Here is a 17,705-nt window from a genome sequence, read left to right on the forward strand (position 1 = left end):
AAGGGAAGAGCGCCTCATTCTATCCGCTGGTACAGGAGAGAGAGCAGACTCCGACTGAGAAGGCAACGCAGGAGAAGGTAGCCTAGACTTCTTGACGGGGAGAGAGACGTCCTTCTTACGACGAGCGCCTCCCCCCAATGAGCCCGCAAGAGCCGAAATCTGAGCTTGCAGCCCCGCAAGAATCCGAGCCGGAGATCTTGCAAACTCCTCCACACGGGGACGAGGTTCGAAGCCTACTCTGAGGCGAGTACTCCTGATCCCTCCTGGGTTTCTTGATGTCCACTTCAGGATCCTCCGGAAAACACTCCGGGCTGGAAGGAAGGGCGCAAGGAGCCTTCCAGGCTCTCTTCAACGGTCGAGAGGAATCCGAGGCGCTCCATCCTCTTCTAGGAGAAGGCAATGAAGAAGAAGAGAAGCATTGTCGTAAAACCTCCTCCTTGGCGCGAATTAAGGCAGCCTGGGAACGAACATCAGGATCTACCGAGGGGACGCCTGATCGGTGGGGGTTCTCCCTAACCTTCCTGCGGCTGTTGACTTTCCTTCCTCCACTGGGACTGGGAGTCTGGAAGAGGTCTAGGCCTGGAAGCATTAAGGAGCTGATCAGACGCACCCTCCACTGCACTGGGGGCACTGCACTCACTATCACTCTTACCTTGCAATGAACGAATTTTCTTCTCCATGCTATGGATCGTGGCTCTCATGGTTGCCACTTCCGAAGGCGTATCTGTGGGTTCGATGCAGGGGGCAGGAGCTGAAACGGGAGAAGGATCTAGTGCTACGACAGGATTATCTACTTCTACCTCGCTAATACGAGACTTACTCGAACTTCTAGACGAAGCTTTCCTAACCCTGTCTTTCTCCAACTTCCTTAAGTAGGAAGAAAGAGACTTCCATTCACCTTCATCCAACTTCTCACATTCATTACAAGGGTTAATAAAGGAACATTCATTACCCCCTACACTTCAAGCATACTGTGTGAGGATCTACCATTGCTTTCGGTAGCCTCACCTTGCATTCATCCATAGAACACACCCTAAACATAGCAGATTTCTTAATCTCTATATCAGACATCTTGAAATCAAAGAAAAATCCAAACCAATATCCAAAAAACAATCCACAAGCGCGTATGCCAAGCCAACAAGATCAGGTACTTCACCGAAAGTCAGTCCAAAGATATCCAAGGCAATGAGAAACGAATTTAACTATCAGGAGGTAACGACCACAGGTGTAGTCGACACCGGCGACAGAAAAAATCTGACTGGAAAGGGAGATTGGTTCATACATCCGCCAACCAGCGGCGGGTAAGGTAGATCACCTGACCTACCTGTCGCGTGTGCCGCGAGTTTTGAATTCTGTCGTGACGTCAGAGACATATAGCTAAGTATATATCTGACAGGAAAGTTCATGTACAAAAACTTCATGACTTGAAAAATTGTAGTGACAAACCTGTTCCACAATGTAAAAGGAAAACAGGATTAAAATGATTTTGCTAAAGAAAATGGACAGCAAGCCAAGAAGAGACCTACAGAGATATTGTTAAAAATTTCACCTGCCTTTCAACTAAGAGAACTTTTGGTTTTTGCTAGTCTTTCCCTGTTATTATTATTGTTATAAAGGATTGGTTTATCCAGACCTCTGAGCCTAATAACGGCTCTTCTTGAGTCTTTCCCTGTGCACTAACCTCTTTAGAAGATAACTTCATTATTTTTTATTTAAGGTAAAGAAATTTGGGCATTAAATCCACTGTACTCTAATATCCACGATGGAGGAGCAAAGCAATATATAACTTACCATGAGCAGACTTCATGTGTGTGTTGAAACTATGCCTTGTTGATAAAATTACTCCACAAATATTACATTTGAAGTTGAAGTTTCCTTTGGACTGAGGGACTTCTTTCATTCCCTCTTCGCTACAGCAGTTATGACGGTCTAAACTCTCCTGTAAAATTTTAACACATTGACAATACATCAAAATAGGAATACATCAATACAGAAACAGAGAGCTGTCTCAATTACCAAGTATAAAGAAGAGATCACTGAAGTTTACCCAAGACTAACTGTGAAATGGTAAGTTATTTTCAGTTGTAAGGATTCTGGATACCAAAACAACACAACACGACAGTACAGTAACTACAGTATACATAAAAATAAAGCTACTGTAATGGCATTTCTGCAATAATGGCAAATGTGGTCAGCATCTTGCAATGAATAGATAGTAAAACTTTCCCCAACTTCCCATACCTTGCGATAAAATGATCGTCTGCAGGACATACAGGTAAAAGGTGGTGGCCCATGGACAGCTGCATGGCGATTCAGAGCCTGAACAGAACGGAATTCAGCGCCACAATGGTCACAAGTAAGTTCAACTCTGCAAACATGGATCTCTGAAACCAGATGATTCATAGGTGAGAATGCAGGGAAATTAATTATTACTGCATCTTATCTCATGTTTACAATCACAGTCAAACAACAACAAATGTACTCTACAGTAGTTCAGACTGCAATACCAATGCGTACTTTGAATAGTGTTTCATCCTGATTACAAGTGACAGCTAGAGTCTGAAATATCACAAATTAATTTAATGAGACCTAAGGTTACATTTCAAGGCTTTCAAAGGGTTTGCGTTATGGTTTTATAATATGCAAGGAAAACTCAGGCTCAGGATAAAATTGAAGCTAAAAACATATGTAGGCAGGGACCAGGGAATGGATTAGAAATAGCAAAATGCTACTACAATGGCATACAAGTTCAAGTCCTTCCTTAAGTTTAAAAATTAGTCCTACTTCAAGTCTCTCAGACAGTTATAATAATACTCTACCAAATCCAACACGTGTTTTGAAACGCTGATCACAGCCATTGCAGTTATAGGGGTGTGTGTGCTTTTGATAATGAGTGCGAAATTCTGCAGTGCTTGTCAATACCTCCCCACATTCTTCGCACTTCACATGGCCATACGAAACAACTTGCTGAATCTGAATGAGAAACAACTGGCACTGATAAAAACAGCAGTGACAAAGCTTTACATAATCAAACTTTCTCAGAAAATATCTTTCACTGCCTTAAGGTGTTTCCTATCATGTTTTGATCAACGCAAAAAGTATAACATAACATCACTGGTTGCATAGGGGGGCATAAATTGTGGCTCTATATCAAGCAAAACAATTAATTTACAATAATTTACCTGTCTGCATAACTGTACATGATGTTTCAAGCTGGCATTGGTGGCATACTTCTTATTACAAATCTCACAATGGTACTGACGACAATGACTATTTGCGTGTCGATCCAACAAAGACTGATTGACGAACTCTTTGTTACAGACACCGCACTGTAGAAAAAAACAAGACTTCTTGTTACCAGAACTTTATTTGCAGTGACATTTGACTTCAAATTTTCATACTGATACTGTGATGCATACTGGAAAATGTTACAGGACTCAATTTATTAAACATAAAGACCTCTTAATTTCAGTACACCAAATCCTTTTTAAACTAATGCAGTTATCTTCACTTCTAAATCAGATCATGAACAAATTAAAATGCATGTTTCATCATCCCTTGTTGAATCTTGGTTACACAGGTTTTAGTATAACCAATGCACTGGCAAGGCAATAACAGGACAAATGAACATGTATCGCTATATGGTGCTGTAATCTATAAAAAAAATTACCTTTGCTTTCACACAACATTTAAATATCAAAATAATTACCAAAAGTGAGTTAGCCATATAATTATGCTGGAGGTTTTCAGACTTACAAAATGTTGAATACAAGTAATACACATACATATACAGTATATGCAATGTTACTGTGAGGCAGCATAACCAGACCACTATAAGACAGTACATACAATTATGAAGTTATAACCAATTTTATTACCTGAAAAGACATGGCTATTTCCACAGTTGGACAGTTCTTCATGTGTTTCTCAAGTGATTCTTTACTTGAATAGAACCTATCACAGAGAGTACACTTTTTACTACCTGAAAGTACAAGAACTTATCAAACTAAGAAATGTTTAATTTACCTTAAGCATGAGATCTAATGAATGAAAAACTGAAACAAAGTCACTGTCAACGAATTCGAGTTGAATATGAAGGTAGTTTTGTCTGACATTATTATATTATTGCAGTTTCTTAACACACATTACCAGAAACAAAAACTGATGAAGCAACTTAATAGTTTAGCATAATTTACTCAAATGTTTACTCCACTTTGTCTCGACCCTAACTCTGAAAGCCACAAGAAAGTTTTTACTTGTAAATATGCAGATTCATTCACATGACATTCACAACATTGACTACTACAAAGTTGGGAAATTTGTCCTCTTTTTAAGGAAACCTTGCCAGTTCATAGAAAGGAGCCTAACAATTAGTTAAAACCTTTCACTTATCTTCTTGATATACGTAATTCTATAAAAGTAGTACCTAGACTCAAAAAGATTCATTGTAAAAGGACACTCAATATAAGCTCTGAAAGATATTGCACTCTACTATTTTTACAATTCTTAAAGATTTTTTACATCCAAAAAATAGCTTAACTGCTTCCCAAATTTCTATTGCCGATTCATCAAGTTAGAGGAAATTCCATTGGCAAAAGTATAATTTCAATCATTAATTAGGAAAATCAGTTTTTGTCCAAGCTACCAAACACTGAAAGACAAGCTCTGTAGCAATATAAACAGCAGTGTTTTTCAAAATTCTCAACAAGAAAATGTCACCATGGATAACAAAAAATAATGAAGATTTGCAACAACTGGACAGGAAATCTGTGTCACTAACAATACTGAACATCAGTGAAAATTACACTGTATATATACACCAGCTGTGGATCAGTGTGGCCATGTCATTCCTAAAATACTGAAAAGAAAACTTAAGTGTCCAGTTCCATGGACGACAACTTGATGAAAATATAAACTATTGCTACCATCTTGTCTTAATCATATGTAACCTCTGATGGTAATTCCTATTAACATTTCTTATATTACCTAAATAAAGACTTAAGTTATGTGACTGTCTCCCATTATCAAGTAGTGTAAGACAACCAAAAATTCACATTACTAATATTCCTCAAGATTGCAAAAAGGGACTGTTATGAAGTAAAGTTAGATGGCTACGTAGCAAGAAGCCAAAGGGAATGAAAGCCACATAAAATGTACAATGTAATGTACTGTAAAGGTCTACTGCCATCTACAATATCCTGATAGGATACAGAAACTATATATTTTAATTCCTATTCAAAATAGCAAATAAAGCGCACACCTTGAGGTATTGTAGAGAGACCTTAAATGGATTAAAACTCAGCTATTCTGCATTTATTATAGCCCAATGATGAGACTCAGTGGTCCCAAACTATAAATGATGCAAAAAAAAAAAAATGACAGTTATGGAAAAATAACTCTGTGCATACCACAAAATTCTGTCAAGTTTCTATTCAGAAAATCAGGTTAGTATATCTGGAACATCACATGACTTCTTACCCTTATGCTTCAGCTCATGTTTCTGAAGAAGAGCTTCACTTAAGAATGAGCGACTGCAGATGGAACACTCCAAGGTCTTCTTATGAAGACCACCCGGACAAACATGTTTCTGTAAGCCCTCTTTACGTGCAAATACCTTAAAATCAGAGGGGAGTAACAATCAATAAACTTGTTTTTCCATGGTGAAAGGCAATATTTCAAAATACTGTATATAGATACAGAGAAATGAAGTCTAGGAGCATCACCAGGAAATGTCCTTCCATGGAACGCTGTAGACACTACTATAGCTCTTTGCAGCACCTCATCAACCCAGCTCCTTTGCTTTCTGTCTCAACTTTTATCAGTTTCTTTCAGGCACTATATGACAAGGTAGCTTTGATTGATAGTTTTGAACAAAATCAACACAGTCCTTATTCCAAAATTCATGAGATAAAGGTCTGACAGATTACCTGCGCTACACAAAAAATTAGTTACATACCTTTAGACACTTCTCACATGTAAAGTCTCCCGTGTGTTTACGAAGGTGCCTCAATAAATATTCAGGCTTGTGGAACTGCGTTGGACAAATCTGACAATTGTGAGGTCCATCAACGACATTTGTTGCGAGAACCACCATCTTCTTTGGAAACTGAAACAGGCCAGACAGCCTGAGGTTTTGATTAACTATGCGACAAACTTCCAAAATGCAAAATTTTTTGTCAAAGATGCTACCGTATAAAAAAATGACATTACATGAATTCAACTTTGTCAGAGACATTCAAACCATAAACATTATTTTTATACATTCAACTTACCTGTCAGATATATACTTAGCTATTGACTCCGTCACACCGACAGAATTTCGAATTTCGCGCGCACGCTACAGGTAGGTCAGGTGATCAACCGCGCTGCCGCTGGGTGGCAGGAATAGGAACCATTCCCGTTTTCCATCATATTTTTTTTTTTTTTTTTCTCTCGGCCATACTGGTAACATCGTTGTTGGTATCTCCGGCTGGATTTCGTTTTTTGGATTGCAATTGATCTTCGTTTTGGACCTTTGGTGACGTATTTGGATCGTTGTATTGGCATACGCTATTGTGGACCGTTATTGGATTTTGTCTTGGATTTTTCATCATGATGTCTCATTCTGGAAGTGTAGTAAGAATGTGTGTGAATGCAGGGTGCAAGGTGAGGATGCCGAAAGCTTCGGTTGATCCTCATACTGTCTGTAGAATATGTAGGAAGTATGAATGCTCGATTGATAACACTTGTCGTGAATGTGAGAGTTTGAGTGCTGAAGGGTGGAAGTCTTTAACTTCACATTTGAAGAAGTTAGAGAAAGACCAGTTAAGGAAGTCCTCTTCCAAAACCAAGCCTAGCTCTCTTTCTTCGAGTGAAATGGTGAGTAATTTTGTACCCTCTTCTAACATTATGAATGCTCCTTCTAATGTTTCAGGATTTTCTCCTAATGCAGATCCTACTGATTCTGCTTCGGAAATCGCAAGCCTTAAAGCAGCGCTTATGAAAATGGAGCGTAAAATGGCTGCAATAGAAGGTAAGCAAAATTTGAGTGCTGTGGAAAGTGATGTGAATGTCCCCAGTGAAGTGGAGGAGGCGTCTGACTGGCTTCACAACGCTCCCAGGCCTAGACCTCTTTCAAGCTCCCAAGCCCAGAGGAGAAGAAATGTCAAAAGCCGTACAGAGGTTATGGAGAATCCCCACCAGTCAGACGTCTCTTCGGCAGATTCTGTGACATCCCAGACTGCCAAAGAACGCATTAGAAAAAGCATTCTGCGTGAATGTTTTTCGTCATCCGAGAATTCGTCACCCAAAAGAGGATGGAGATTGGCGGATCATTCTCGTCCCCTGAAGAGGATCTGGGAAGAGACTGGGATTAACTCGAGTCCGGAACGTTTTTCGGAGGATTCCCTGACGGAGGATAAGATCGCAAAAGTTTTGCCTTCTCCCGCTAAGTCGTCGAGAATGGAGAAAGGATCCTCTCATTTAGATCAAAGGGAGGAAACGACTAAGATATTGAAAGACATGCAGGAGTCCATTGCTTCCCTGGTCAGGGTTCTTTCCCGAGATCCTCCCAGAAGAAAGGATAAATATCTTCCGGTGAAGAAATCGAGGACACCTTACTATCAACCTCCTAGGAAAGAAGTTTCCTCGTCGGATGAAGAGTCGGTCTTTCACAGACCTACGAAGCTACGAGTTCGTGGAGAGACAACCAGGCTCGAAGCGCCAGCCAGGCTCGAAGCGCCAGCCGGACGCGAGGCGCCAGCCAGGCGCGAAGCGTCAGCTAGGAGAGAAGCGCCAGCCAGGCGCGAGGCGCCAGCCAGACGTGAGGATCTGGTCAAGTGCAAACCAACATCAGGACAAGAAGATGGATTTATGCATAAAGAACTACCTTTTGGGAGTAGGAAAGGTGTATTAGAGGTAACTACCGAGCGTGAAGCGCCAGCCAGGCGCGAGGCGCCAGCCAGACGCGAAGCGCCAGCCGCACGCGAGGAGACAACCAGGCGCGAGGCGCCAGCTGATAAGGGAATGCAAGTTGAGCTGGAAGTTGCTAGGAGGAGATATTTATTGAGGCATGCAATATCTTCGGATAGCGATTCTCCTGCAAATAAGAGCCTGATTTAGGATAAAGGGGATCGAACTCCACAAAAAGAACCTTGTACATTGAAGGCATCTACTTCAAGATCTCAAGAGAAATTATTGGATAGGAAGGAGAGAGCTTCTAGATCGGTTAGCTTCTCTCCTTCTAAGAGTATATCTCCTAAGGGAAAAGATTCCCATATAAGAACTCACTCTCCTTCCATGATGGAGTTAGAAGACGTGTCCGAGGAAGAAACCCCGAATAATGAGGGCGTATCCAATTACAAGGTATTAGCGTCTTTACTTCTTCAAGAGTTTGGAGATTCCCTAAGCCCAGCAGCTCCTCCCTCTCTGAGATCTTGGTTTTCGAGTACGAAAACTCCTCAGTCGTCCTCGTATTTGAAAACGAAACCAGCTATTTCAATGAAGAAAGCTCTTCAATCTTTAAACAACTGGTTGAATGGGAAGAAGGAGGCTCAGAAAACTGTTTTCTGCTCTCCTCCTTGTAAACTCGGAGGGAAGAAAGGAATTTGGTATAAGACGGAAGAAGTGATGGTTCTTATGCTACCATCTTCAGCAGAAGCTGATTTTTCTAGCTTAGTCGAAGCATCAAGAAGGCAGGCATTGAATTCAGCGAAGGCTTATTGGAGCATGTCGGAATTGGATCAGCACCTTAAGGGACTTTTTCATGTTTTAGAGGTTTTTAACTTCTTGGATTGGTCCCTTGGAGTGCTGGCCAAAAAGGCAAAAGACGATTTGGAACCCGAAGTTCTACATAGTATTTTATCCTGTATGGATAAAGCGGTTCAAGACGGTTCAGGAGAATTGACATCTCTTTTCGGTGCGGGAGTAGTGAAGAAGAGATCGTTGTTTAGTTCATTCCTGACCAAAGCCGTGTCCCCTTCACAGAGGTCAGCCCTGTTGTATGCCCCTATATCGGAGTATCTGTTTCCTTCTCTCTTGGTGAAGGATATTGTGAAGTCGCTGGCTGAAAAAGCGACCCAAGATCTCTTGGTTCAATCTACCAAGAAAGCGAGACCAGCGGTTTCAGTGGCTAAGAAGACTGCTCGTACTCCGATAGTGCCCTTTCGGAGAGGTTCCTCCTCTCGTCCCCCAACAAAAAGGAAGACGACAGAGAAGCGAGGAAGGTCTTCCTTTCGGGCTTTTAAGAAAACAAAGTAGCAGCAAAATCCTCCAAACTTCTGTAGGGGCCAGACTTCTAAACTTTGTAGGAGCCTGGGCAATAAGGAAAGCCGACCCTTGGACGTTAGCAGTCTTGGAAAAGGGTTACATCATACCTTTTCAGGACAAACCTCTTTTGTCGAAAGTTCCGAAGGAACTGTCGGCGAAGTACAAGGACCCTGTGCTGAGAGAGACACTTCTTCAGATGGTGATAGCGATGAAAGACAAGGAAGCAATAGAGGAGGCTCAGGATCCTTCCTCCCCGGGGTTTTACAACCGCCTATTTTTAGTACCAAAAGCATCGGGGGGATGGAGACCAGTCTTGGATGTGAGCTCCCTGAATCGTTATGTAGAAAAGAAAAAGTTCTCGATGGAGACTTCTGCCTCGGTGCTTTCAGCCCTGCGAAAGGGAGACTGGATGGTCTCTCTAGACCTGCAGGATGCCTATTTTCACGTTCCTATTCACCCATCGTCGAAGAAGTATCTAAGGTTCGTGATACAAGGAAAGGTCTTTCAGTTCAGGGCATTGTGCTTCGGCCTCTCCACCGCTCCGCAGGTATTCACGTACCTGATGCGGAACGTGGCCAGGTGGCTACATCTGGAGGGTATAAACACGTCTCTATCTAGACGACTGGCTAATAAGAGCAAAATCCCAGAAACAATGTTTGGAGGATCTACGGAAGACACTCGAGTTGACAAATTCATTAGGACTACTCGTGAATCTCGAGAAATCGCAGATGATCCCCTGTCAGGACTTAGTCTATTTGGGGATTCAGATGAATTCTTGGGATTTTCGGGCTTTTCCGTCCCAAGAAAGGATTTTGAGAGGGATGCAGAAAGTCACGTCCTTTCTAAAGAAAGAGAAGAGTTCAGCCAGAGAGTGGCTAAGCCTTCTAGGTACTCTTTCTTCCCTAGAACAATTTGTGTCCCTAGGAAGACTTCATCTTCGACCACTACAATTCTTCCTAAAACAATCGGACACTTTTCCTGTAACATTAGAAGCGAAGAAACACCTGAAGTGGTGGCTGCTTCTGCTAAAAAAGAACGAGGGAGTGTCTCTAGAGGTTCGGAGCCCAAACCTAACCTTGTTCTCAGACGCTTCAGAGACGGGATGGGGAGCGACTCTAGGGGCAAAAGAAGTGTTGGGCAGATGGGAGAGAGAACAGAAGGACTGGCATATAAACGCCAAAGAACTATATGCAGTGTTCCTGGCTCTGAGATTCTTCGAATCAGAAGTAAAGAATAAAGTGATCCAAGTCAACGCAGACAATACCATAGCGTTGGCTTATATAAAAAAACAAGGGGGGACGCATTCGTTCTCCCTTTACGAGATAACGAGGGACCTGCTGTCATGGACGGAGGAGAGGAACATCACACTCCTAACCAGATTTGTGAAAGGAGAAAAGAATGTGAGAGCAGACAGGCTCAGCAGAACAAACCAAGTTCTCCCCACGGAGTGGACTTTACACGAGCAGGTTTGTCAAAGTCTATGGAACCTTTGGGAAGACCACAAATAGATTTATTTGCGACATTCCTTTCAAAAAGGATAGACAACTTCTGCTCCTCAGTCGAAGACCCGAGAGCGATAGCGGTGGATGCCATGCTACTGGAGTTGGTCGGGACTCGACGTTTACGCCTTCCCTCCATTCAAGTTGCTAGGAGTAGTTATGAAAAAATTCGTAGCATCAACAGGGACGAGACTAACACTCATCGCCCCGTTTTGGCCATCCCGAGATTGGTTCACAGAGGTACAGGAATGGACAGTAGGCTACCCAAGATCTCTTCCAAACAGGATAGATCTTCTCAAACAACCCCACTTCGAGAGGTACCATCAAAACCTCCCCGCTCTCGCTCTGACTGCCTTTCGACTAACGAAAGATTGGTCAGAGCAAGAGGCTTTTCAAGCAAAGCTTCGAAAGCAATTGCTAGGGCCCGAAGATCGTCAACCATTCAGGTATACCAATCGAAGTGGGATGTGTTCAGAAGATGGTGTAGGAAGAATAAACTGTCCTCCTCCGATACCTCTGTGACCAATATAGCAGATTTTCTGTTATTTCTGAGAGAGGAAGCTCATCTTTCAGTTTCTACCATAAGAGGATACCGAAGCATGCTCTCAGCAGTTTTTAGAAATAGAGGATTGAATTTGGCAGAAGATAAAGATTTACACGATTTAATAAGATCGTTTGAAACCTCTAAATCTATATCCTCAGTTCCTCCAAGCTGGAACCTGGATGTAGTACTCAAGTTCCTCTCGTCAGAAAAGTTTGAACCTCCCGACCGTGCCTCGTTCAGAGATTGGACGAGAAAGTGTATTTTCCTCATAGCCTTAGCTACCGCTAAGAGAATCGGTGAAATCCATGCCCTAGATTCTCGAGTGGGTTTTAAAAGAGACGCGGCTATTTGTGCTTTCCAAACTTTATTTTTAGCAAAAAATGAAAACCCTTCGAAACCCTGGCCAAGGAGTTTTGAAGTGAAAAGTCTTTCAACTTTGGTGGGAGACGAAATTGAAAGAACTTTATGACCAGTTAGAGCTCTTAAGTTCTATCTTAATAAGAAAGAAGAGGAGCTGCGGGCATGTAAACAAAGTTTATGGTGCGCAGTGCGGGATACGAAAAGGCCAACGTCCAAAAATGCGGTCATATTTTGTTAGAAGTGTGATTACGGAAGCTCACAGTGTATGTGCAGACGATTCCTATAAGTCACTGCGAGTAAAAGCTCATGAGGTAAGAGCTGTGGCAACGTCATTATCTTTCCAGAAGAATATGTCTATGAAGGATATTATTAATGCGACCTATTGGAGATGCAATTCGGTATTCGCATCTCACTATCTTAAAGATGTTAGGATTACCTATGAAAAGTGCTTCTCTCTGGGTCCTTTCGTGTCTGCGGATAGTGCTGGGAATAGGGACGCATACAGATCCTTAACTGAAAAATGACAATTTGTCCAAAATTGCATTTTTCCTAACTATACAAACCTGAGGTCCTTTTACACATAGCCCCACCTCATGCCACCCCTCACTCTGCAGTTTTTGCTTGGGCCAAAAGCAAAAGTGATTTGTTTACCTACCAGTCGCGCGCGCGCGCCTGTCGGACAAGCAGTTAACTACCGAACCCCTTGTTCGAAAGCTTACGACCTATCCAGCTGCCGCTAGTACCTTCCTATTGTAAAAGGACCTCAGGTTTGTATAGTTAGGAAAAATGCAATTTTGGACAAATTGTCATTTGTTCCGACACGGCATACAAACCTTCGGTCCTTTTACAATAGGAAGACTCGCTTCTTGGTGGGAGGAATCTGAGTCTTTTGTGAACAGACTGGTGTTCGCCCAACCTTGGAATGCCTCCCTGGTCGTAAGAGCGAGGGAGGGATCCAAGCCTCTGTCCGATTGATCGGGGTGTGCACCGCAGGATCAATGGTCAGACCTCTGGACCAAGTACTAAGAGAGAGGCAAGCGTATCTCTTCGTACCAGCAAACAAGAACAAGTTCCTATTTGCAAGAGGCAACATAAAGTTATGGTTTGTCTCTTGTTGGCATCCACTTCCCCCCCCTTGTAGGAGGAAGTGGTGGATATTCGCTCCCATCCCTAGTGAAAGGGATAGGATGGGGCTCTGTCGAGTAGCTCACCGGCATCTCGTCCTTATCCAGCAAGGTGATGACCGTATCCCTCTACCCACAGGTAGAGGGGGAGAAAAAGATAGGAAGAGAAGCCAGTCACTCTCTCATTCACTTATCTATTCTTACAGTCACACCAGGACTCGATGCTGTTCAGCCTGCTAGGGTCTGGGTTAGCTAGACAACGTGTTGAGCAGCCACCACGGTCCTAAGGAAAACGATCCAAGGACCTGTGGGCAATATCCAAAGGTAAGGAGGTGCCGGTGGTCTGGTTGTACCAGACCCCTGCCTTCAGTACCTGCGCCATGGAGAAGTTCTTGTGTAACTCGAGGGAGTGTACTTCTAGGTCGTCTTGGTGCTGACGAAGAGTCTTCAACACTCATCCTGGGATGTCGAGTTTCTTCAGAAAGCGCGGTCGCGCTTTCACAGGACAAAGCAGCATCTCCTTCGCATCGAAGGCGGTGAAGTCCATTAGGGAGGGGATTGTGAAGGACTCTAACCAATCGTCAGGAACCGAAGGGTTCAGAGTCTTCGCTACGAATTCGGTACGAAATCGAGCGTCACAAATCCCCATCCCCTGGATGCTTGACTTCGCAGGAAAAGTCATGCAATTACCTCAGAGGAAAAGAAGGGAATGGTCGTATGACCTAACCCTCTTGCTCGACTTCGGTTGATGTACCTGTAAGCCCATCTACTGGTCTATCCGTCTTGCAGCGAAGTTGCTTTCTTCTCGGTAGTGGATAGGACACCGACACTCAATGGTGAGTGTCGATGGTATGGGTACTGTGACAAGCCGTTAGGACGAAGAAAAGATTGTTATGGAACAACCGAACTAAGTCCACAGCGAAGTTCGTAACAGACTTGGGCGCTCTGACAGCTGCCGACTGACTGCGTTCGGTAGGAGGCAAGTTGTCCAAGCACCCGAGCAAGTCACGTGACCTTCGCCTTAAAAGGGTTCTGCCAAGAGACTAAACAAATAATTTGTTCGTCACCGATGCCAGAAGGCAAGGTGATGACTCTCTTAAGGCATGTGCCCAACAGGCGAAAGTCAATTGCCTTCTAGAGACCGAGGTCCTTGATGGCAAGATATCTCATAGTATAGTTGATTCTCGGCTAAGGAGAAACAACACTATGTGTCGTTGAAGACGAAGGTGTACAGAAAATGCAACCTACGTCTTCGCAGCTGAACCGAGAGAAGGGATTCTCAATATTCATGAACCTGTGCTACAAAGACTGAGAACGCTAACCGCTATTCATTGCTGTCGGTGAGGATCGTAGTTGCAATAAAAGCGGAGCGCTTTTCAGTAATGAAGACAGGGAAATACTGCCTGAAGAACTGCTTCTCATGGGCTGAACATTTGGAAGTAGAGCTGTCAGGTCGGAGAATAGGCGATGTCTTCTGACATATCTGTTAAATTCGGGGCGAGCAATGAATAATTGCACACCTACGAATACGAGATATTTTGAAGACAAACTCAGATGTCTGCAAAAATCATTCGCATTATCGCGGTGCGATGCAGCGGTTGACTAGTACAGACTTCTGTTACCGTGCGGTAAACAGAAAGATGAAAGAGTCCAAGAGATATCTCTGTTGAAAATTCTCGCAATGTCGAAGGCGATGAAATCGAGCGTCACAGCAGTAGATGGTCCTTCATTATTGCGAGAATCCCCGTTAATCAGAGACCTAAGTCCATGATTGTTGGGCAGAGATACGGTTCGGTAGTCAATCAAACCAGGGGAGAGAGAGACGTAACCGACCGTCCATCTCCGAGACCTAGCTGATACTGAGCCGCTAACAGGCAGGTTCCAATACGCAGTAGCTCTCGGTGACTCGTCATCCTGAGTTGCCAGTTAATCCATTATTCCACGAAGGAATGCGTTCGGCTAGAACCATCGAGCATAAAGAATACGCTCGAGCAATTATATTTAAACGAAACGGATTTCGGTAAATACAAAAGCTGATTTGGTGTTGTCATGACAATACCAAGTATCTAAAATCGAAACTGATAACTGCTGGGAGGTTGCAGGCAACCCCGAGTTGCAGTTCAATTAAGATACAATTCGTCTCGGTCACAAACCGTAGAGTTAACTACGGTATGCGCCTACCCCCCGGACAATTCAACTGTTACAAGATCAAGGTCGTCGAGAGGGTAATATACGTAGTATATTTGTAGGTTCTGTACAACGACCTCCATCCTAAATTCTTTTCCCTCGAGGAATGAGAATAAGGATTGGAGATCGACCGCCTTCGTTCTCTAGTCAAGAGAGTGAAGGAGAAGTCTTTCCCAAAGGAAAGCTTCAATGGTGAACAGAATACCGAAGACGATAGTTCAAGCCAAACTGGAAGTTCCCGTCCGTTCTTCTCTATTCCAGGTAATCGCCCCCTACTGTGAGATATACTCTTTCTTTCAGCAGCAGTCTTTTTCTTCCAAATGCTAGAAATTACAGGAATTCGAGCATAAGCGAGGTTCCCGATTATTGTAACAATTATCGGGGATTCTCGCTCACTTTGGACCGTGGTCTCGCCTAAGTGTTTGAAGATCGTAAAAAACTCGAACACTCTGAGTGCGCTAGAAATTCCGTAGAATTCTAAGCACTCTGCGAAACCCCCACCGAAAAACCCCCACCTTCGTCAAACGATATCGGCTGGTGGGTCCTCTCGATTCCCGTAGAAATCGAGAAAGGGGCAGGATCCCTCCTCAACGACCGGGGCTTACGTCAGGTAGGACCCGAAGGTTCCCACGGTACCGCGCAGCCCCTAACGTGGGATCTTACAGAGAAATCACTGTAGGATCCCTCCCCTTTCCCTTGTAGCCGTAAGGAGAGAGGGAATGGGGGAGGAATGGATACTGGCTCGCCTTCCCAGCGGAACTAGCAGTTGGAGAAGAAAAGGAGCAGCCATCGCCTTACGGCGATGGCCTCTCAGAGCCTGGGAAAACGTATCATCAGGAGAAAACGTTTTCCCGAGGAGGGTTACGAACTCATACTGTAGGTAAGGATCTGCCGCCACTGTGAACGTCGTCTGGGTGGGGCTGATCGACACCTGACAGGAGAGAGCCGATACCGTCCTCCGACTCATTCCAGTCCTCGTCGAGGTCGAAACCTCTCAGGAGGACCGAAGGGGTATTCACAAATACGGTGTCCGAAGACACGTAGAAACGCCTCTGTCGCAGTAGAGGAGGTGAAGTAGCTTGTTCGACCGGCCAGAACTGAGAGAGCCTTCTTGTCCGGAGACGAGAGACTACCTGGTTCAACACAGTCGGCAAGCTCCGATCGCGGCAGCAGACCCACCGTCCGATTTGGGTTCCCTCTCGGGCCCCAAAACGACTCGAGCCGAGACGTGGCTCTGCTGGTGGGAGCGGCGATCCTTCCCCGAGGTCGTTGTGGTGACGAATCAGCGCCATAACCTCGGCAAAGTTCCTCTGGATCTCGGAAGTCACAGCATCTTGCAGAGTGGGACCGTTAAGCCCTTCAAACAAGAGCATATTCCGAGAACCTTCCTCCTAAGAAGGGGGAACAGCGACAGCCCTCTCGGTCTTCCCCATCCACTTGCGCATACGTCCTGGCGGTCCAAGAACCGTGCCTGGCACGTAGGGCGTCGTGGTGGGATCGTAAGGGGCGCACCCCTCACGATCACTCCTCAATACCTCGCTCCTCCCGGTGTAACCCGAGGAGGTTGAAGGTACGGGAGAGGCAGACCTGACGCTCCCTCGTTGCTCGCTGGCAGAACCAGCAGGCTTGGAGGGCTGCAGGCAATCGTCAACCCGTGGTGGCGATCGAGCTGCAGGCCTGGTCGAACCGTCTCGCTGTGGAGAACGGCTGGACTGAGCACAGCGGCCCCGATCTCGAGTGTCAGAAGAGCTGGTGCTGGTTGCCATACCCGATCGCTCTCTGTGAGAGCGACGGTCAGGCGACCTGCAGGCTCCACTGTTACAGTGAGACCGGTGCTTGTCCTCACGGCACATCACGTCGCTGGTTTCCAGCCGTGGCTGGCACCGGCGAACGGGAGGACCTCTTCCCAGCCTCAGCCCGTGGCCGGTCGTGGACCGTCACGTCCCGGGTAGCCAGCTGTTCGCCGCGAGAGTGATAGCTGGTCTGGTGAGAGTCGCGTGAGCGGCTGTCACCAGTCTTCCGCCCGCCCCGTGCCGTGAACCTGACGCTGAGCGGACTCAGAGGTCTGGTTCCTGGCTGCACGGTCGCTGGTAGTCGACCGTACACTCGGTACCTCCCTTCCCGCGAACGAGAGGCCGAGACTGACCCTGATGCAGTGGCAGAACCACTGACACCAGGCGAGGAAGTACCGGTGTTAGCCGGTACCCTCTGGTCCCCGTAGTCTTCTTCCTTGCGGAAGAAGAGACGGGCCCCGCTCCCGAAGGAGCAGGAGGACCAGCGGAAGGAACCCTCCCGTCCCACCTAGGTGAGACGGGTCCCGAGAAGCTCCCAGGGAGACTTCTTAGGAGGGAGGAGGCAACCTTCTTCTTCCTCGGCTGTGAAGCCTTAGAAGTCGAAGGGGAAGAGGCGGCAGCCGACGACGATGAAGAAGATGAAGACGACGACGACGACACCTTCCTCCTCTTCTTCGTCAGCTTCCTCAGGACAGACGTAAGATCTGCTATCCAGGGCGGAGCCGGGGCTGCTGTAGACCGAAGCTACAGGGCCCCGGACGCAAGCCTGTTTACAGACAGACCAAAGTCTGGGGTAGTACCACCACGAACAGGGACGACATCAGCAGGTTATGGGCATCTCAGGACAGCAGGCACTCCAGCACAGCATCGTAGGACCGCCAGCGCAGCAACGGCAGGGACAGCCGCGCAGCAACGGCGGGACAGCCAAGCGCCGGCAACGGCAGGGACAGCC

The 17,705-nt window shown here is 45.3% G+C and overlaps 1 protein-coding gene across 1 annotated transcript in view; it reads right to left on the reverse strand.

The window, feature by feature from the left end:
• LOC135209265 (PR domain zinc finger protein 15-like) overlaps positions 1–17,705 on the reverse strand; it is a gene marked incomplete in the record, with an annotated part of 57,155 nt that overhangs the window by 23,725 nt on the left and 15,725 nt on the right. The window contains 7 exon segments of the mRNA XM_064241974.1: positions 1,792–1,939; positions 2,242–2,384; positions 2,820–2,973; positions 3,183–3,329; positions 3,879–3,982; positions 5,479–5,614; positions 5,957–6,106. Coding sequence (XP_064098044.1) covers positions 1,792–1,939; positions 2,242–2,384; positions 2,820–2,973; positions 3,183–3,329; positions 3,879–3,982; positions 5,479–5,614; positions 5,957–6,106 — 982 coding nt within the window.

The sequence above is a fragment of the Macrobrachium nipponense genome, chromosome 37 (assembly GCF_015104395.2).
Source record: "Macrobrachium nipponense isolate FS-2020 chromosome 37, ASM1510439v2, whole genome shotgun sequence".
Taxonomy (NCBI): domain Eukaryota; kingdom Metazoa; phylum Arthropoda; class Malacostraca; order Decapoda; family Palaemonidae; genus Macrobrachium; species Macrobrachium nipponense.